The sequence below is a fragment of the Musa acuminata genome, chromosome BXJ3-5 (assembly GCF_036884655.1).
Source record: "Musa acuminata AAA Group cultivar baxijiao chromosome BXJ3-5, Cavendish_Baxijiao_AAA, whole genome shotgun sequence".
Taxonomy (NCBI): Eukaryota; Viridiplantae; Streptophyta; class Magnoliopsida; order Zingiberales; family Musaceae; genus Musa; species Musa acuminata.
In genome coordinates, this window is record NC_088353.1 from 356,889 (window position 1) to 378,765 (window position 21,877).

The window sequence follows — 21,877 nt, forward strand, 5'->3', positions numbered from 1 at the left end:
GTGCTATATTGTTGCAAAGACTGTCAAAATGCATCAAAATGAAGAATCATCTTAACTTGAATGTTGAAACATAGATAAATGGTAACTTGATATGAGCCTAAATTAGACAAGTGACTCACATCTCTAAGAATACAGAACCAGAAGAAACAGAGAATGATCAACTGTGCTGTACAAAGATTTCAAGAATAGTGTACCAGATTTCTCTCCCCATTATACCATCATGATGTTTTATTCCGTGCCGAATGGTAGAGTTCCATATAGTCCAAAGCCGGTCGATTCCACGACCAGTCTTGCTCCATCACGCGCTTGCACAGCGAGTGAAACCATTCCCGTTTGTCGAACCAAGCAGATATTGCTCTGTGATATCCAAGTATAAGATATATAATTTTGCTTGCTCCACAAATAATTTGGTTTTGCCATTTAGAAGAAAGTGGAGATAAGTTTAATGACATAGATTATAAATTGTTCAGCAACGAATAAAACTGATTTATGTTTAATTAGAACTCATTCGATATCCGATAGTTAGAAAATTATAAGTGCTCGAAGAAAAAGTGTCACAAGGAAAATCAGCATGTCAGTGGTGTACAAATTGAAGAAAAATGTCTGCATAATGTGGAATATGAAATGCCAAATAACTTTTATCTAATGAACAAATTCAAGGGTTCCAAACATATTCCATTAGCTTCCTAACCATATGAAATGTAAACTGGGTTCAAGTTATAAGACAAGCTGGTAAAATTAAATATGGCCAAGTATGCTTTCTTAAATACTTAACTAGCCAAAATTATAACAGTAGTTTAAACTTTAAAGTGAGAGTTCCATGTATTAAATAGTTAGATGCTAACGCAAAATAATTAAGTAAATAAAATGCAAGTTTTTTGCTGATTTCCTGAAGCCCAGCACTGAACTAAATCAAGCAGATATAATCAAAGCACTTACAGATGAGTACCTCCTCATCACTCATTTCAAAGTTCCATTTTAAGAATAAAATCAATTGAAAAAAAAAATAAAAAAAATAAAATTTGTGTAACGTGCCTGTTGAGAACATCATCCACATCAGCAGAATCAGCTCCATCAAAGCTAAACCCATTTGGTTCAAGACCTTGAGCTTGAGCTCTCTCTCTTTCAGTGTCAACATCAAACACGGTATCATAAAGTCCTGCATAATGAAAAAGCCATTTCCTCTTTTTTATTTCTAATAATAGAATGTATCACTGTTTAGAGTAAAGAGTGGCAGATGCATAAGCATTCTTGATGGCCCTATTTATACAGCCATGCTACTACACTTCATGTAAAACAGCCTATCTATTTAGGAATGTTGCAAGGATGACTGCACCGTAGCATAACAATACCGTTTTTTATCAGGTAAGGCCTCTAGGCATTCAAGAAAAGCATTATGGTCAGAATGGGGCTCTGGGTATATATATTCACTCATATAAGTTAGGCTGTGCATATTAACACGATCTCTATTTGACACAAACCCAAACTTTTGGCAAATGCAAACTGATTTTGGCCTGCAACTGATAACAACTATTTCCATGATGTGGCTTCGGATGACCTTAAGGGTCAAAGCGCAACAGTGGTATTGTCTTCGGTATCGTCTTTTCCTCCATATCAAGTTTGTTAAGTTTAACAGTGCATAAACGAAATGATGATTCACTGAAATAGACTCTTCGTTTGCAAAAGGTAAGGCTGCATGCAATGATCCAAATATCACATTGATAGGAGCCTCATGCACTAGACAGTCCACTAATTAACTGGTGATTCAGTTGCATGAAACTGTTGCTTGAGAATAAACTGATACTCTATTGAGAGCACAGTATGAAATTAGTAAAGCACTCACCCCCTGTTCTACGAACAACAGGAATGGAACCATATCTCATAGCTATAAGTTGGGTCAAGCCACATGGCTCAAAAAGTGATGGAACAAGAATGAAGTCCGCACCAGCATAGATCTGACAAAGGGAAATTGCATTAGGTCACATATACTTTATCAATATACAATGGCACCTAACAAAGAGCAGTAAGTGAAGTCTTACCAGATGAGAAAGAGGTTCATTGTAGGTCAAGCAAAAACGTACTCGATCACCATGTGAAGAGTGCAATTCACTTGCCAAGTTAGCAAAATCATTCTGTATACGAGAATCTGGAGCTGAACCAAGAAGAACAACCTAAAACAAATAGTTCTTATAGATTACAAAATGCTTAAATGAGGAGCATTGGTGCTGTGAGATCCAGTAGCAGACACAAATCCCTATGAGATTAAATATTAGATAATGCCAAGAACTGCATAAAGGGTATATAAAGTAAAACCTGCCCATTGTGCTCAAGCGTTCGCCAAACAGCATGTTTGATGAGGTGAATTCCCTTCTGAACTGTCAAGCGGGTAATTATTCCTACTAGAGGATGATCAGATGTCTTCAATCCAAGTTTTTGCTGCAATGCCTCTTTAGCTGCCTTCTTACCTTCAACAACATTCTCTGGTGTGTAAGGCACCTAAAATAACAAAAATATGAAACCATCAGAAGAATGTTTTGACGGTTGGATAGACACCTCTTCAGAACCATTTTATAAAGAACAATCCTACAGAACAATTTAGTCAATGAGCTAGACAGGTCCATAAGCCTGGTAGGGCCAAAACACTTGAGCATGGCCCACAGGATGGCTAAAAATCTAGTTCATTTAATAAAGAATGACATAACCCTGTGGTCTAACCCAGTATTTAAACAATCCTTGGGTTGGGATCTTCAGTCAGATCAACAACTAACAGCAAATAAGATGCTTTGAACTACATGTCAGACATACTATCTTAAAAAGAGCCACATTGATGAATGTGTACAAAGGTTCTACACGTGCTGGTCAACATTGGATGGCATGCCAAGAACTCCATGGTTGAAGGGCAAGATCACCTTAGGATGCACTCTAGATTATTTTCACCTGGGGAAGATGTATTACATCATTACTTCTAGACCATACCTCTTAAAAGAGTTAATTAATCTCGTCTCAAACAGCTTATGACCATTTTCAGTTCAAAAAAATTATTTGAAGAACCAATTTTGAAGTTCACAAGAGCTTAAGGATCCAAGGTATGCAAGATCTTCATCCTGTTTCCCTTAAAACTTATACTGCTAGGTCTAGCTTTTGATCATATTTTGAGTAAGTATAGGTAAATAGTTGAGGCAATAGTGATGATTACTTAAATGAATGAGGTAGGTACTCTTCAACATGATTTGGAATATTACTGTAGTACTGAATCTGATATACCAGTGCAATACATAGACTGATGGGACTTGACATATCAAACATTTTCAATTTTTTTATTGGTGTACCAAGTTGTACTATTCCATACTGATCGGTGTAAATGGTTCCAATCAGATTCCTGTATGGGTAGAAGCACCATATTTAAAACCTTATCTACCCCATATACTATGTAATGGTAGGCCTTTGTCATGCCTTCATATATTAATGGCAGGCCATGAGTGAAAGTTTCTTGGTTATCTAACTAAAGATGCCCATGCCCATGCCCATGATGAAATACTTCTCTTTTTTGCCTTATCTTTTCTATTTCATTCTCCGATCAAGAAATTCTTCATGATCTATTGCCATGTGGCAGAAGATAATAAACTCCAGATGACAATGATGATTTCATAGTTCTCCATGCCAACTATTGAAAAACCATAGGTTGATGACAAAAGTCTTGACAATCATTGTTATCACCATGAACTCACTTTCTTGTGCCGGTTACATTATTTGCTTACAACAACAACGACAAAGCCATAAGTTCTAACTATTTGGAGTTGACTACATGGATCTTTTACCATAATTGAGATATGCAAAAAGTCATATGCTTAGTTAAGTTCAGAGTATTCAAATCTTTATTTATAATTTCTTTGAAAGTTCCAGATCTAGCACAGTCGCTTATCGGGAGTGGTAGCTAACCTTACGAGGGCTATTGAGTATCAATAGAGGATCATCCGCTCTCGGTGTTATGAGAGGAATATCCTATGTATTCTTGCTTAGACAAATCCTTGGTCAGGGTCGTTCGGATTGAGAGAGAAAAAGTTCTCCAAGAGAATTCGATTAGAGCGAGACTCGAGTAGAAACCGTATGGGCCTAATAACACCATACCCGGTATACGGTATCTGGGGTATTAGATGGATGAGGGACTATAAGTACATGTCTGAGTTGAACTAAGCAAGCGCCTAATTCGCCCAACGCTTGCGCCCAAGCGAGCACCTGAGCCGCGCTTGAGTGAAGATACTTGCCCAGTCAATAGGCGAGTGCTCAAGCCTCACCTCATCTCACCTAGGCGCCTAAGCAAGAACCCTATGACTTCACTGAACTTAACTACATTCTCTTATCTATTTTTAGAATTGCTAAAATTACATCTTATATATTCAGTTTTAGTTCAATTTAATCTAAAACCTTTAGCTTCTGAGGATTTGCTCCACCGCTCAAGTTTATAATTATTTTCACTTAGGCTCTTATCTACTAAGACAATATCATTAACAAATGACATACACCATAGAGGCCTATCACGTAAGTGATTAGTAATTTCATCCACTTAGGCTCTCATCTACTAAGACAATATCATCAACATATAATATCCATTAATCATGAATATAGAATTAACCAATTTTAATTACGTTGTTTGCTTAAGATATGAAATGAGAAATTCTTTGTTTTTAGTAGCTATATTAGTTATATTTGTAATATCTTGATTAATCCCACATCGAAAGTGGGCAAGATTATGATTGACTTATAAGAGTCTGATGCTACTATCAACTTTAACTTATACATTTTGGCTAGTGGTTTGAGCCAAATGAAGTTGATAAGCTAATTAGTTTATCAAACCCGGGTCGTGATAATGCTAGTGCTAGAATATCAATAAAAAATTTATTGATGTTATTCTAGAATATCATAATATGCAAACTTAAATTGTTTTTTAATTAAATTTTAATAAAAATTATTACAACCAAAATAAATTAAAGCATGCATGTGAAAGAAAAATACATCATGTTATATACAAACGAAGAAAGTTAAACTTATAACATAAGTTTAGAGTCACAAATAATACCGGGATAAATTGATCATTGTATGGGTCCCAGATATCTGGATCAATACCATTTACAATACCGTGGAATTTGTGAAGATGAGGAGATATTGCAGGATTCCCAGCAACCTCCCTTGAGTACGTTTGTGATACCTACATTAAGAGATAAATACTTTAAAGTTTAAAGAGCAAATAAAAGTTTGAAGAACCAATTATGGTTAAAAATTACATATTGTCATTCGATTCTAGTCAAATCATCCCATACATGAACTCTTGAGCAAGCCATGTAGAACTAATACATCAAAAATAAAACCTGACTGCAGAAAATGCGAAAGCTAAAACAAAGGAACACACTAACCAAGGAAAGATTCTCATCAAACTTACACAAAAAGACTTTGGAATTTGGATCTTAACCAATTTGGGCTAATGAATCAAACATATTACTGAATCAAATTTTCACATATTGGGTGTATTTGGTTAAGCAAACTATCTTCTTTAGTTCCCTGTGAAACTATAGTGAAAGATGCAAGATTGGAAGAACAACCTAAGGTACAATCTTCTGATGAATTTTCTCAACAATGATAACAAATTTTATACATCAAAACCTTAGCAAATGAAGATACAACATCATGAATTTAAATTTCTCAATACCATAATGAAAATCTGTTCTGCTGTTTCATCCTGCTAAACATGACTACCAGACATTCTGTTTGGTACCTAACATGACAAAAAAAAAAAAGGTTGTGACTTCTAACAAACTTCCATGTCAAAACAGGAAGTCAAGCTAAAAATGAAATGAAGTCTCACTTCAACTGCAGGTGACAGATGGATGACCAGGATCCTCTCTACCCCACCATCTTTTTGCTAGGCGGTCACTGAGTTGACAAACCATCCGAAAAAAAGGCTAAGTGACATGATATTGAAAAGTTGAAGAAATGAATAGATAACCCATTTAATCCATAAACCAAACTATTCCTTATTAAAACATTACTAGAAGGGAAAGAAAGAACAAAAGAAGCTTGGATGGCTTAGCGATGAAAGTTCAAAAAAAAAAAAAAAAAGAAAGAAGAGAAACTGAAGGGAAATTAGACAACAGTGGAAAGAAAAACAGCTATACCACCCCTCCCCCCCCTCCCCCGCCCCCATGGAACTAAAAATTTGTGATTTGTTTGCCACTCATGGAACCAAAATTTATGATTTGTTTGCCAAAGGTAAGAAATGAGAGCCATGAGATATGCATCACTTATAGAATGTATCAATTTGCATATTAATTTGATCAGACAATTGGACTAATCAGCCAGATTGAACAGATAATCTAAGCATTGTCTAACTACCAACCACTCAACCAAGTGACTAAATGACAGGCATAGAAATAAGACCTTCGGCAGGACATGATGGGTGCTGCTGGGTCTAGCCACCTCTCTAATCATTGTGGCTGGTTTTTAAAGCAATAATTGGACAAATGAGAAGTGATGGGGAAGCTATCACATATTAAGTTATAATGGGCCAAAAGTCCATGGTTACCGCAAGGCTGGCTCTATATGCATGGGTCTAAAGAATGAGACACCCATCAATGACCAATTAAACCATCTAACAACATCATAGGCAAGCCTCATTCAGTTGCATTTCTCCTGTAGTTAATTCTGTCGTTGAGTTTTTAATCTGTTTATAGAAACTATACAGACTAATTTTGCCACACATTGAACATATTCAACACAGTATTCCCTGATACAGCTTCTCACTTGTAAATTATGTCAATTTCCATTGTTTATAATTCCCAATAAACAAAAGATCAGCTAAACGATGTTCAACAATCTATACTTAAACTCATCCAGAAGATCAAACAAACAAGGTAAATTGCAAAAATTATCATGCTGCAGTAAACAAATGCAATTAAATTGCTAGGACAAAAGATAGAAACATGTTACATGAACAACAATAGAAATAACAAGAATATTATGAGTTTACCACTGAAAGGGAAAGATGTTAATTATCAAAAGGGTACTTCGGCAATAGCTCATCAAATATAAAAAAACAATTAGAGAAAATACTAGAAGTAATAGAAGAACCAGATACTGACAGTTGTAGCCTTGTCAGCATAAGTCATCGCTCTACCAATATTGTGCACCCCAAACTCAAGATTGTGAATGGTGAAGATCACTCGACCATTACTCAGCCCATAATATATGTAATGTTCCTTAAATAACCAAGCTACAGGAGCACTGGACCAGTCATGGCAGTGTAAAATATCCTGTCCAAGGAAAAAATCAGTCAAGGTCTGCTGAAAAAAAGGATCAAATAAGCATGCAAGAGAAAGTCTGAAGTGATGGAAGCATGTTGGTAAGCTTACACCCATAATGGACAAAGCTCAGTTGTCATCCTGCAGAGATACTGGTAATTGGTAAATGGATATCTACCTTGTACCATACACAAAAAATCTGGTCATGCACACAGGCTTTACTAGATTGTTAAATTCTAAGGTAAAGACAGTGACTGATAAAAAAGTGCACTTTTAATTAGCATTTTAGTACAGAATGAAAAAATTAAACATAAGACTGTCCATGCAAAATTAATGGATATTAATAGAAAAAATATACATTACTTCACTACTAGCACACTAAGTTAAAACAAGTTTGTCATCTCATTTAGATCTTGGAAAGCAAGGACAGGGATAGTGATTTCCTGGTGAAACATAGGGTCATGGCTCTATTGATGTTTCAAGATTAGGGACGGTTAATGCATGCTGTGCCACAGGTGTCATCCTGCAGCGATAGCAGTAAATGGATATTTAACATGCTTTTTTATGAATAAATTCAGCCATCAGTGCATTCATGTTAATAGAAGACAAATTTCTAAAAGGAAGGCATGTTCTCAAGAGAAAATGATCACATAATAATCCATCAAACTATAATAAACAAGACTCTAGTTTTCAACATGATATATTAAGGCACAAGAACAGCACGTCTTTCTTTTAACTTACTGGTCGAAATCCACTCTGAAGAAGAAATTCAAGAGCAGCATGACAAAAGAAGCCAAATCTATGACCATCATCACTCCTTCCGTAGATGCACCCAACTGAAAACATCCTGTAGAAGATTATAGCATGATGAACTCCCAACATATTGATCTTCTCACCAATCAGAAGGTAATGCTATTAGTTTAGTTCATATTATACTTCACAAATTATAATAATCACATGGAAGTTCTCTAAAAAAAAAAGTTTCTTTATTTCTGGTATTCAAAAGTAGAGACTAGAGAGCACAAAGACCTACAAAAGCAACATCAACCATTTTCTCAAATATTGGGAACTTTATCTAGCTGGTTAGCTCGAATTGGAGGTCAAACCAAACTGGCCCCTCAAATTCCTCAAAATTAATTCAACAAACCCGAGCTCAGGATGGAATCTTTCTCACCCTAACTAAACCTTAATCACAGCATACAATGAGGTTGTTCAAAAATAAATCTTTCTCACCCTAATCAGATCATATATAAGCATCCTTTAAACTTGTTCATCCTATATTAAATGAGCATCACATTATAAGAGATTCAAATCTCTAGTAAAGAGCTATTAGATTTAGTGTATCATCTAAATTACAAGAGGTTCTAACTTCAGAGTACTTTGAATATGAACAAATTATAAATCACAATATCATATAAATTATATTGCCAATTGGGGTTGGGTATGTGTTGGGTCAAGATAATTAAACTCAAGTTGAGCAACAGATCAAATCCAGAGACTTTGGTTGGGTTTGAGTAGGTTTTTAGGTAAAAACCAACCTAAGCCAGATTTTCCCTAGCCATCCAGACCAATAGTCAGGTATGATTCGAACCTAACCCATGTTACCATCCAGCGGAAAACCAATTCAAAAATGTCCATATTCTCTTTTCATCCCTAAATATCAAACCCTCACTCAAATCTTTTAGTTACAAGTTATGCAAAGCCACAAATTCTAAGGCACCATTCTGTTGTTTATTGGAAAGCACACAGACAACCTTGAGCTGTAGGATTAAATATAGATGGGAAAAAAATACAATTTAAGAAAAAAAGCAGAAAATAATCTAAACCAACTATTAAAGAAGAGGACATTAACAATATGCCGAACCAGGCTTATAATTAAATTGCATCAAAATAGAAATGAAAGAAATACATGGTCATTTGGTTGAGTTCTAAGAGATGCAGTTATGCAGCAAATTCCTGGAGGCTAGTAGTGCTGAAAGAGGATGTTGGAAACTAACAGAAAGAAACTTATGGAACGCAAGAATATACCAATAAATGAAACTAACAGAAAGAATCCAAGTGAAAACCAAAAGCTTATGTAATGAATGCATTAAAGATGTAGAGAAGGCTATACAAGCTTAGTAATATTAAGAAATGATCGACGTTCTACTGTTCTAGAAGGATAGGGTAAAACTTATGGTGTTTCACTATGTTTAAAGATTATAGAAAAGTGACAATTAGCAATTTCCTACAACAGACTAACTGAATTAACATAAAAGATGTCTCCAAGAAAATCAAAGCACATGCTGATGCATTTAACTTAAATAATGTAAGTACTTGAAAAGTAAAGGATTAATATTTCCACTCCCTCTCCCTCTCCCTCTCTCATTTCTTCTCCCGTGTCGCTCTCAATTCTTTCAATATCGTCCATGATCATTTAGTGAAAGGCTATTTGTTCAAGAAGAGGATATAAGTCCAAGATTCAGTCCAATATCTCCTCAAATCAAGGTAAATCCAAACCTAATTTCTAATCTAACTTCATGCAAATCGATAGGACTTAAACACACTGTAACATTAGTCTAAATCCAAACCTAATATAATTTCTTGGCCTTTTTTGTACCACATTACAGACTGGCACACTGTATTGGTACATGCCAGCAGATTCCGGACCCATACAAGTCTGACAGCCTACAATGATAAAGGCCCGCAACACAAAATTGAATTCCATGAGTAATACTATCTTACAGAATAAAAATCATAACATATGAGATGCCAAACAAGCTAAGGAAACACACTTCAAAGTTCAAACAATATGTATAACAGGAAAATTAAAGAAAAAAGTAACTTAGTATTACACATAATACATAGTATGATAGTAATCTTCCCACGCAAAGTGATGACCAACTGAACTAACTCTAGATTAGATATGCTTGGACAATATAAAGGATAGAACTACAAGTACAAAGCCCTAAACAAAAAATTTGCTTTTACAATACACGTAAGAGGATTTGCATAATAATCTGCAGAAGAAATTACAACACAGCTAGAGACAGTTTTGCCTAAAAAGTAAAAAGAGTGCAAAGCTATTAATGCATTATATATTCATGTACATCACTGTTGAACCAACTTAAAAGACAAATAAATAAGATTCTTCAAATTACTAATTTAGTTGTATAACTGTCAACAAAAATAAATTAAAAAATGTCCTTGCAGGTCTGTCAACCTGGATTAAGACAGACGAACTTTGATATTTCCACAATTGGTCATGACTCAGTCTCACAGGGCAACAATCACAAGAATCTAAATATTTTATTGTGCAACAAATGTGCATGAACACCTTGCTCTGGACCATGAAGAACCAATTCAGCTTAATAATTATATTGCTTTGTGTAGCTTTATTTTTATAGGAAAAGCCACAAGAGAAAGTGGCATTACCTTTGAATAAGGAGAATAAGCTTTCCTCCCAATTACCAACACCCCCCTCCCCCCTCCTCCCTCCTCTTCCTCCTCCTCCCCAATGCATCCAATACATAAAAAAATAAAAAAAAGAGCCATGGTAACATATAGTTTCCATGCTAAAAATAAGGAATGATTCGAACAACTTTCAGATGCATATAATTTTGTAGAAGTTAAAGATAACCAATGGAATGGACAAGCACATGATACAAGAGAGAAAGTTAATGCCTACCCATTTTTAGGCTCCAAAAAGTATACAGGAAGGCCCTCAACCTTTCCGAACCAGACACTTATTTCTGTTTCACCCCAAGCGAAACTATTACGGTGATGGAGGTCTTTCACCTAAATTGTAAGAAACATGTCAAGAAAATTTTCCAATATAAACATATATCAGAAACAATATAACAGGCACCACAGATGTCTCAACAATGAAGTCTATGCTCATGATATATTAAGAAAAACAGCACTTCCTTTAACATATCTAACAAACAATGATGTCAATCTTAATAGCCATTTAGGAGCAAGAGAAGTTTACATTACTAAGATTCATGCAATCATATTTTGGAAGAACAACATCGACTGTATGGCCTAAATCTTGAACTGCACGAGATAGACTTGTAACAACATCACCAAGGCCACCAACCTGCAAAGAAGAAAAAAAATGGTAGACCAGAGAATTGACCATCAAGGTAATATGATGAGAACGGATACTTCGTTCAACTCATAGATAATGTAGATTAAGAAATACAACTCTATTACTAAAGAAATCAAAGTTTAAAGTTGGCAATCATGAAACTACCAAAAAATTTATCAAATTATAATTAAAAAAAAGTTGGTGAATCAGACACTTTAGAATAGTTACTCTTAAGCTCCAAAAATAATAGAACTGCATCTCACCAAACAAATGGTGGCAATCATTTTAACTTACGAAAAATAAATAAAATTTGTTGAAGGTAAGTACACTTGGTCATCAACAACATTTAACGTACACCAAAGCAGAGTTCACCTTACTGATCCATATCGGTATACTAATCGACCATACTGACATACCGTGTGTTAGTATGACGGGGCATACCGGCAACATGAAAAAATAGCCAAAAATAGCTCCAAAAATTCCTAAAAAGAAAATAGATTAGGGTTTTTAAGTTGGAAATAAATATAAATTTAGTATAATTTTAACATAAATAATCTAAATTAGGAAAGAATAGTGCACATATCTTTTTCGAGCTTTGACGAGTAACTTTGTGGTACGTTCTAGACTGTCCTTCCGTTGATATTGAATTATCTACAAAGAAATTATTTGAATTATTAGATTATTTGTTAAACAATTTAAACTGTAAAATTCAAATGAATCAAGTAATCGATCAATGGATATACTTGGTTCTAAAACCAAAAAGAACAACGGGACTCCACGGGCGATGGATATGAGTCCTCGATCGTATGTATCTGTATATCAATTTGATATGTTTGTCAAAACCAATCTTGACATTGATCCTATGATATAGTATATTGATACATTGTATGCTATTGGTACATCAGTGTGGTGATGGTTGCAGTTTGATCATCGTTAACCATACATGTCCGAGGCAACTCTTGAGACAAGTACGATTGTGGCATGTATTTGTGCGAAGGTTAGAGAATGTCGAAACTTCTACTTTTGCCACTGATTTATTGCTTCATATCATAAGATCGATCACTGCACTATTGCTCGAAGAAGAATTACCAACTATTACCATCCTGCTGTTGGCCGTAGGATTCTCCATAATATGATGGCTATGAATACGACGAGCTTCGCTCTATGTCTACACCATGTAGTCTCAATCGCATTTGCTCAAAGTCATCCACTGTCTTCCTCTTCCCCTTTCATGTATAATCTTGACCAGTACCTTATCGAATTCCATGATCTGAATCTTGAGTGGCATACATAAATACTATTCCTCAGTCTATGCACCACCCTTAAACAATCAAATTAGGGGATAGAAAGGGTTTAAAAACCTTAAGATCTAGTTCAAACAGTCAAATGGACCATTCAAATTCAACAATCCTAGCCATTGATTAGTATCGGTTGAAATCCAACCATTACCAATCGGTATAGGTCGATAACAGTTGGATTTTGATCGTTCTGACTGGTACAAGCCACATATCAAGCAATACGGGGTCCTTTGCTATGAACCGCATGCTGATCTCCTATCGGACCGGTACGTACCGCCCAATACAGGACAACACGGCAAACCCTGCACCAAAGTATCTCACTCACTCTAAGTTCCTAGGTATTGCTTGTGGATGTACACGATAAGCTTTGATTACTTGAACTTTGAACAATAAAGTTTGATCCCGATAGGACTTGTTTGTCTAAGGACACTAAATAGAATATAGGTTTTAACTCTTCCACATGCCACCTTGAGAATAATATGATTTGATTGACGATCCACTAAACATAATATCATTAAATTTAAGCCACTCAAAATTCTTATCATAATCGTGTCATAAAACTTATCCTTAAATTTTGCTATTCAACTGCACTGCTTATAGATTACATTTAGGTTTTTGATAATTAAATGAATGTCCTTTGCAACCATTGATTTTTTACAGGTGTTTTAGCTTATTCCATGTGTATAATCTTTTTTTTTTCCAGGTGTACCATATCAGCCATAATTTGTAGTTATAGTCTCTCAACACCGATAATTTTTCCCCACAATCATCCTCTACTATGAGTTTTAGCATGCTTCATATTCTTCTCACCCATTTTTCACTCTTGATTTATATTTACTTGCCTTTTCTTCACAATATTCTTCTTTGTACCAGTTCACTCAAGAATTTTTACTCTATTGTTTATACATCTTTCAATTGTTTCTACTTTCTTATCACTCTTCCTGTGCTTTTTTCCTTTTCTGTTGTTTTCTTTGTTTTCCAAGGTTATTAAATTGTTTTACTTTTCACAGATGGCTGTTTAGGCCAATCTGTGTTCAGTAGCAGCAACCCAAACCCACTAGCTAACTTACAACCTAGACAAGAAATGTTCTATAGGTATAGCTACAATTTTTCTTAACATCTCAGGTATGCACAAAACCTAACAAATTTAAGTGTATACATCCATAAATAATTTTTTTTGTGAGATTTTTAAACAACTAAATAATTTGGAATAAAAAGGAAAAATGCATTTAAAATCAAGTTATCTCACCAAAATAACCAATTCAATAAAACATATATGGAAATTCTCATTCTGGTTTTTCCGTCTTCCAATAACTTACACATGAATAGAAGCTTTGGTTAGAATTCTATTAAAAAGATAAAAAAGCATACCAGAATAAGGAAGGAACTTTTGAAAAGGAAAATTAAAAAATGCAACAGATGGAGGAATCTAAAGGAACCTACAATTCAAAGGTACAATTTTTCTAACAGTACTGAGCGCTGATGATGAGAATGTTACTCTGAATGCTCAACAGAAACAAGTTGAGGAGGATTGTATGACCAGGAAGAATGATGTGTGCCATGCCAGCAGAATTTTAGTATTAAACTCAAGCAAAATTAGATCCATAATAGCATTTTGCAGTCACTAGCGTTCCATATACAAAATAACTGTATGTTTCTACTGGAACCAATCATTATGATTGATGGTCATGATCTTATCCTAGCTCCTAAATATCTAACTTCCATAGAGGTCATGTAAAGTTCAATATATAAAGTTTACCTTTGCTATAGGTGCCATCTCAACAGCAATATGTACAATATGCATGGGAGGTTCCTTTGCAATTCCTCCAGTGACAGGAATATGATAGTCCATCCCATTTCTGTTATCATAAATCCCACCATTTTCCCTCTCCGAGAAAACAAAATCCATCATGTAGGCATCCATTGGGACCTTAACTGCAACAATAAACAATGTCACTTTAATAACCTATGATGTTGATCATTGAACTGTGACATCTAAAATATGATGCTGAATGCACGTGAATTAACACATCCTTATAACAATTAACAAGAATCTAGAAGTAAAACCATTTAATTGTAAAACAACAATAAACAATTATTACTTTGCCTAAAGATGTGACTTGCTATTATTTTCTGAAAGAACTTGATACTCTTAAACTTACTTGGAATTAAGGCTGTTAATTGATCAGGTTAGGTTGGAATTAGATCAGGTCGAGCTGAACTAGCTAGGATGTATTGACCAACCTGAACCAGATCCAACGTCTCATCAGGACAAGATTTGATGTGACCATCTCTATAGATATAGATCACCTGAGGTGGAAAAACAAGCTAGTTAGGATAGATTGGTGGGTTGACACATTGAGCCAATGTTTTTTCTATTTACTGGTTAATCACCAAGTTGGATCAACTTGAGCCTCACTATGAAGTAAACATGTGGTTGACCTGAAGTCAACCTGATGTATGAAATTCACTAGTTGGGTAGACTGATTGGATCTGGGTCAGCTGTTGATCAGATAGCTTCAGATGAAGATTGCCTAGTTGACCTTTTAAAAGTAAATGCATGCTATATAAATTAATATAAGATGTCAAAATAACATATTAACATTGAAACAACCAATTAATTTACATTAACTACAGCAAAAACATCAAAGTGAGTAATATGAGACAAAATCTTCACCACCCGAGTGATTAAAGAATAGACATGTAGAAATGTGCTTTTAAGATTTTCTTTACTGTACAAACTCTGACCAGTTGCTTTGAGATGTGAACCGTTTTCTGCAGGCACCATTTTCTGGGGAGGTAGGGGACCTTTACGGTGATTCCAACGGTTAAATGAGCATTTAAACCAAACTTCTGGCTTGCCATTTAGAACTGTATGGTAGGGATTATAGAAAACAGTGACCATTCTTCCAGCTCGCACAACAATTGGCTCAGAATATACTATATGCTTTTGAGACAACAAAAACAATTTCATTGTCCTTTCCTTTGTTTCAGCCTTCATGCGTACAGTTTTCTCAGTCTGTGAAAACCAAACGAGTAAATGTGAAGCTGAGTCTAAATTTCATGTTATGCTCAAACATTAACAAAAACAAACAAGGACCTAAGAACAAAAAGGTTTCTTATCTTCTTTATGTATTATTATCCAGTATTAGTACTGAATCATTCAGGCAAACCATGATACTAACCTTTTTACGAATAGCTTCTTCTTTTGATCTTCTGTCTTCCTGAAACTTTCTGTAGATTTGGTTTTCTTCTTCGACCCAGGACACTTCTACAGGTATGCTCTTTGGCACCGTAGCATGGAAATCCTGCAAGTTGTTATTGTCATAAACAATTGCTTTCCCTGGTGGACCATCAGCAAAAACCCAATCCAGTACCAGTGCTCGACCAGGTACAGCAACTGTAGAAAGAAACAACTACTAATTAAGAAAACATCATATGCAGTAACTTCAGAATCTAACAATGCATTATGGTAGAGGAGTTAGTATGAGCGTGATGAGTAAACAAATTAAAGTTATTCATCTGATAGAATTTGAGTTAGATTTACTCCCAAACAATTTGATTTGCTGTACAGCCTAGTCAACCTAACCCTTGAAAACTTGTTATAATACACTAGGTTACTGACACATCACTCATGTTTGTTCGAGTTAAAATCAAACAGATATTTGTCATTATGCTCAAAGGGAAGAGTGTCTTTCTGATACACATCGTCAATATTGAGGTGTAGAGATGGACATATTTTTTCCACCAAACAAAACTCCATTGTCACACATATTCCACTCTATGTTGGTAATGTGGATAGAAGTCTGAAATTGCTATTGATTCTAAAACACTATTCTTTGAAATAGGGTTTTTTTTTTCTTTTTCAGCCATCTTTTCAGCTGATTTTTGGAATTCAGTAGGTACATACCAGTGTACCGACACTGCACAGGTATCAACCAGTACCTAGGGTCAGTATGAGATGGCAATCCTTGGGCTTAAGCATTGTAGGTTTCTCTAGCAAAGCTGAACCAGACAAGTTATTGGATTATTGGATTGCTTAGGCCACATAGGTGCATATATCTTCCCACTGAAGCATTGAGAAGAAAAAGGTCTCTTTATTATAGTCATAAATCTTTCGCAAATTGGAACAAACAACAAACTTGATTTAAAATTAGTAGGATTTATACAAACGGAACAACAATTTTTACATGATTACTCAATGGGTAGACAAATTGAAGGACAAGATCACTGTGACCATAACTTGGTTAAAAATACAACGATTAGAATCTTAAGGAAGCAGTTGGTGAAGAAGTTCAATCACAAAACAATTCTGAGACCAAGATGGAAGAAGAGATGTTACTAGTTTCAATAGTTTTTCCCTATTTTAAGTTTGAACACACAGAGACATAAACCAAATAATTAAACATGAAAAAATTTCCCAAGATGAGAATGGAAATCAGTTGTTTTCGATCATGGTAAATTGGAACAAAAAATGAGCTAGAAGCCTAGAACACTAATACCTCTGTTCCAGATCAATTGTAAAAAAAAGTTGTTCATTTACTGCATAAGGAAACAATTATGACTGCCTACCACAAAACTAATTGTTCAAATATTTTTGTGATTGTTTATTCCTTCTTTCTTTAACTTAAACATATCATTTGTTTTCCAGCTTCTACCATCCAGCCAAAATTTTGCATTGAATGCTTTGGATACATATTGGAGTCTTGAACTTTGGATTTCAGAGATATATTAAGTTAAGCTCTCTAAGAAATTAGTCATAGTCATTGAAGGAGTCAACTTCAGATAAATCCCGCAATGACCTTAAGAAGCTGTTCTTTTTTTTTCCAGAAGAAGCTTTTCTTTTAAAATCACAATCAACGACAAAAATATTGATTGTTGAGAACTTTGAAATTTGTAATGGAATTATGAAAAATGAATTTCTTAATGCGCATTAATAAGATATAAATTTCAACAATTTTATTATTCATCATATAATATGAGCTAAAGAGCGTTGACTGATGGAAGAGGCAATTTCCTAATCATATAAAAACTAGACAAACTTTTCGATATTGTCTTTTAATGCCCTCAAATCTCAATATTAGCATGTCAATCTTGTAAGTTCAAGTTCACTACTTTTTCTGTAATAAAAAAAAAGTACATTACTATTTCAGTGTGCTGCTCTATCTTAATTTTTGTTGCTTTTCTCATATTCTTCTTCACAAGATCTGCCTATTGGATATGTCAATAACTGTTACTCACACATCCTTGTCCATGCAACAAAGTCAAATCTTCAACTCTAACTTTCACATACTTACCCAAGCAATGAAGTCAATGACCATATGCATTAGCATGTACTCCTGTTACCATACTATTAACCTCTGACCTTGTTTAACTTGTTCCTTAAGAATTAATGGGAGTAACAATCAATGAACACATTCCATCTGAATATCCATGCAATTTGGTAGATATTACCAGTAGTGCAATGATAACTATAGGTAAGTTGAGATGAGCAGAAGGGCAGGTAGTTCGTGATGAGAAGGTTTCCTTCACACATCAAGATAAATGTAATGCCAGGAAAAGGTACAAGATTTTTAAATATAAAAATCCACAAAGAACTGCACATAGGATCATAAGAGAGTAAACATCTAAAAACACGTACCATCCGCAAACCACCAATCACCATCTCTTTTTTCAGAATGGGAAAGCTTCTCGATAATGGACAGTCCTTCATCCCAGTTGTTAAAACCTCCATGAATCCAGATCTCTGCAGCATGAGAAAGTGGACGGCAGCTTCGATTATAATACAATCTGACCCTATCGCCTCCTTTGAATAAACTAGGTTCTATGTGCCATATATGGTGAACAGAGTTTGAAGCCAATTTCATCACATGATTAAAACCACGCTTTTTTTTCTCTACCTCCACCTTTGCCTGTGCTCTGTCAGCTTCACTTGCAACCTTTTCTGCTTCCATCCGGCGTTGTTCTTCAGCCTGCCTTTCTTTTTCAGCTTGCTCAGCGGCAAGTTTTTTGAGTTTCTTGTGTTCCTCTTCAAGTAAGAAATCTTCAAAAGCAACTTCATCCATACCACCTTCCACAAGTAGAAAAAAGTCTTCCGAATTATTATTCTCATAAGTGTTAGCACCATTAAAAAACACATAATCAACTCTATATGCCTCCTTAGGCACATAAATTTGACAGGACCACCAGTCCCCCTTAATATCAGCTTTCTGCAGCTTTTCTGTGAAAAATTTCCATCTCCAACCATTGTATGCACCCTTGATCAAAACATCAGCTTCATTTGCCAAAGCTGATGAGCTTCGGTTCAGGAAAACTTTGATAACTTGGTCAGGATTCACGATTTGTGGAACAACAAATACTTTATTCCCTCTTGAAAAATTTTGATCAGCGAGATTCTCCAGAAGCTGTTTATGTGCTCGCGCATCCATATCTGCCTTCAGTTTGACTAACGATTCTTGAATAGCTGTAGTTGTGTATGCTATACCATTTTGATCTTCAGGTGGTTCATCAACGTCAATAATACCCAAATTACTCTCTGACACAGCTACTTTTGTCTCCTTTTCTCCAGCTATCGCCATACTTTCTGCTATGGTATTTCTGCCTATCTGATCTTTTACATAAACCATTTCTTTTCCAGCTTCATTGAACTGCTCAGTCATGGCCTCTCTTCCAATTTCTTTGTCACTATGATCAACTGCCACATGCTGAGATATCAGACCAATTCCATCTCCTTCATTCCCAATCTCAGCTATTTGTCCATCAGTTTCAGCATCACAAGTGTCATCAGAAGGCATGTGTGCAAAATTCTGTTGATCTATCTCATCACCTGCCAGTGCTTTTTGCTCTGTTTCTCCCAGGACATCTAATCTCCTTTTTCCTACAGTGCTTGGGATTCTTGAACTCGAAGCAACTTCAGCTGTTTGTGCTTCACCAGCAACTCTTCTATCAGTCAATCCACTGCTAGAAATTGTATGTTTGCTGGAGCTTGAACTTCCCGACACTTCCTTTTCATTGACCTTGTTTTGGTCTTTCTTTCGAATGCTTGTTCCTGCCTGTGGTTTCGGAGCAAAGCCTCTAGGGTTGGAGGCTTTGGTCATTGGAATTAAGCTCCTTCTTGGCTGCCTCTTTGAATAGCCTGCGGAATGCAACTAAAAACGTGGAGAAAAATATACAAATATACTTGAAGAAGAATTTGACCGCACAATGACATGAGAATCACCGACCTGAACCTGCTAGCATGCGAGGTGTAGCACTGATTCTTGTAACTTCTTGAAACCTCAATGATGACTGAAGGAGAAAAAAAAGGAAAATAGAAGAAGATGAAACATGCCAAGAAGTATACGATAAACCATAACCACAGATAAGTGCACAGTGCAACAATTTATCCTGACAAAAACAAAACACAGCAGGTATAGAACTCATGAATGGATCGTAATTTTCAGCTTTTGCATGGACAAATTAGCGCCCTTCCCATTCAAGAACTGAAATCTTCTTGCCTATAAAAGCGAAGAAACCAACTAAAATACAAATGAGAAAAACAACCAAACAAACAATAAATACAGGTAACTTCAGCTTTTGCACGGACAAATTAGCTCCCTTCTCGATAAAGAACTGAAATCTTCTTGCCTATCAAAGCGAAGAAACCAACTAAAATACAAATGAGAAAACAACCAAACAAACAATAAATACAGGTAACTTCAGCTTTTGCATGGACAAATTAGCTCCCTTCTCAATCAAGAACTGAAATCTTCTTACCTATCAAAGCGAAGAGACCAACTAAGTACAAATGAGAAAAACAACCACATAAACAATAAAAACAGGAAACTTGAGCCTTTGCATGGACATATTATCGCTCTTCTCATTCATGAACTGAAATCGTGCCTATCGAAGCAAAGAAAAACCAACTAAACTACAAATGAGAAATTACAAAACGAACAAATATAAAGACAAAGCAAACAAGAAAAACAACGTGTATTGCTGAACAGTAGTCGCAAGATCGGGAACTGAGATCAAAATCATTCAAAAACAACTCAAAACTCTTCCACCGAGTATTTATGCATGCTCAAAACAAGAGAAATCCCTCCGAGTCGACCAAAAGGAAGAATCTTTCACTGATGAAGACAGATCTTATCAGCTTACCTGCGAAAAAAGCCCAAGAACCGACCGAATCCTGAGGTGGGAGTTCTCCGAGACGGTACCCGGGCAACAAACAGGCCGCTGCGGCTGGAGAGCCATCGCCACTCCGAGATCGCCCAATGCCGCGGCGCTTCAGGGCCCAGACGAAGAGACAAGGAAGTGTGGGTCTGAAGAGATCCAAATGATAGGTGCCGACTGTTGCACGAATCAAGAATGACGGACGAGAAAAAAGAGGGAATTTTCGGGATTTGGATTCGGGATCGAGCGGCGGAGACCAGCAAATTCGTGTTGGCATTGCTTGATTTGCGGTGGTCTCCCCGCGTCCACGTGAGTGGACTACATTTGAGCGGCTTCGGTAGCCGTCGATGATCGTAAAGCTCGGGAAATTATGTGGTTATCGGAGATAATGGTGAATGGGTTGTGTTTTTTGGATCGTGCGAATAACTCAAAAGCTTGCGGATAATTGTAATTAATCTATCGATTAATTGATGATCAATACTATTAATAAAACACTCATTCGAGCCAAATTTCTTGAGATGAGTTATTTTCTATCAAAATCAATATTGAAAATTTATTTCAAACTCTTAAAGATAAAGGATAAGAATGAGTGTATTTCATTTATTTTTGTATTTCAACCAAGCCATTTAATTCACAATTATATCGGAAAATGATTTTAATATAAAATAATTTTTTATTTATTTTATAATGGATTTAGGGCTTTTTTTGACATAGAAATTCATATGTTTTAGAATAAGTGTGATGAAAGAGTATATTTGAACTTATTTTCGAGTGTAACAAGAACATTTTTAATAAATTATAAGGAGAAAAAAAAAGAAGGAAAATGACGAGAGAAAAAAAAAAAAAGGAATAGAGGATAAGAAGGTGAAAGAGGAGGATGAACAGAATGTAGGTTTAAGGAATTATGATGATTAAGTGTATCTTTAAACCTTTCATTTTGTCACCGGTTTTTTAACATTAATTGCTTGCTTGTTATGCCCAAATGAACCTATCATATATATATATATATATACACACACACACTTAAAATAGCAAGGAATATAATGGATTTCTCGAGTGACCAA

At 35.4% G+C, this 21,877-nt stretch overlaps 1 protein-coding gene across 2 annotated transcripts; it reads right to left on the minus strand.

The window, feature by feature from the left end:
• Positions 1 to 29: 29 nt before the first annotated feature.
• On the minus strand, positions 30 to 21,151 carry LOC135638715 (starch synthase 3, chloroplastic/amyloplastic-like). 2 transcript variants are annotated; one of them, XM_065152023.1, is made up of 16 exons: positions 20,799 to 21,149; positions 19,883 to 19,946; positions 18,301 to 19,794; positions 15,845 to 16,059; positions 15,408 to 15,678; positions 14,419 to 14,594; positions 11,263 to 11,370; positions 10,960 to 11,069; positions 8,034 to 8,139; positions 7,134 to 7,304; positions 5,078 to 5,206; positions 2,314 to 2,496; positions 2,040 to 2,171; positions 1,844 to 1,955; positions 1,036 to 1,159; positions 30 to 357 (listed from the first exon to the last, which is right to left on the minus strand). In XM_065152023.1, the coding sequence occupies exons 1-16, from the start codon at positions 20,892 to 20,894 to the stop codon at positions 219 to 221; spliced, it is 3,630 nt and encodes a 1,209-aa protein (XP_065008095.1). In that variant the 5' UTR covers positions 20,895 to 21,149; the 3' UTR covers positions 30 to 218. The 2 variants fall into 2 exon arrangements, with proteins under 2 accessions (XP_065008095.1, XP_065008096.1); XM_065152024.1 differs by lacking the exon at positions 11,263 to 11,370 and having other exon boundaries at positions 20,799 to 21,151.
• Between the last annotated feature and the right edge of the window lie 726 nt (positions 21,152 to 21,877).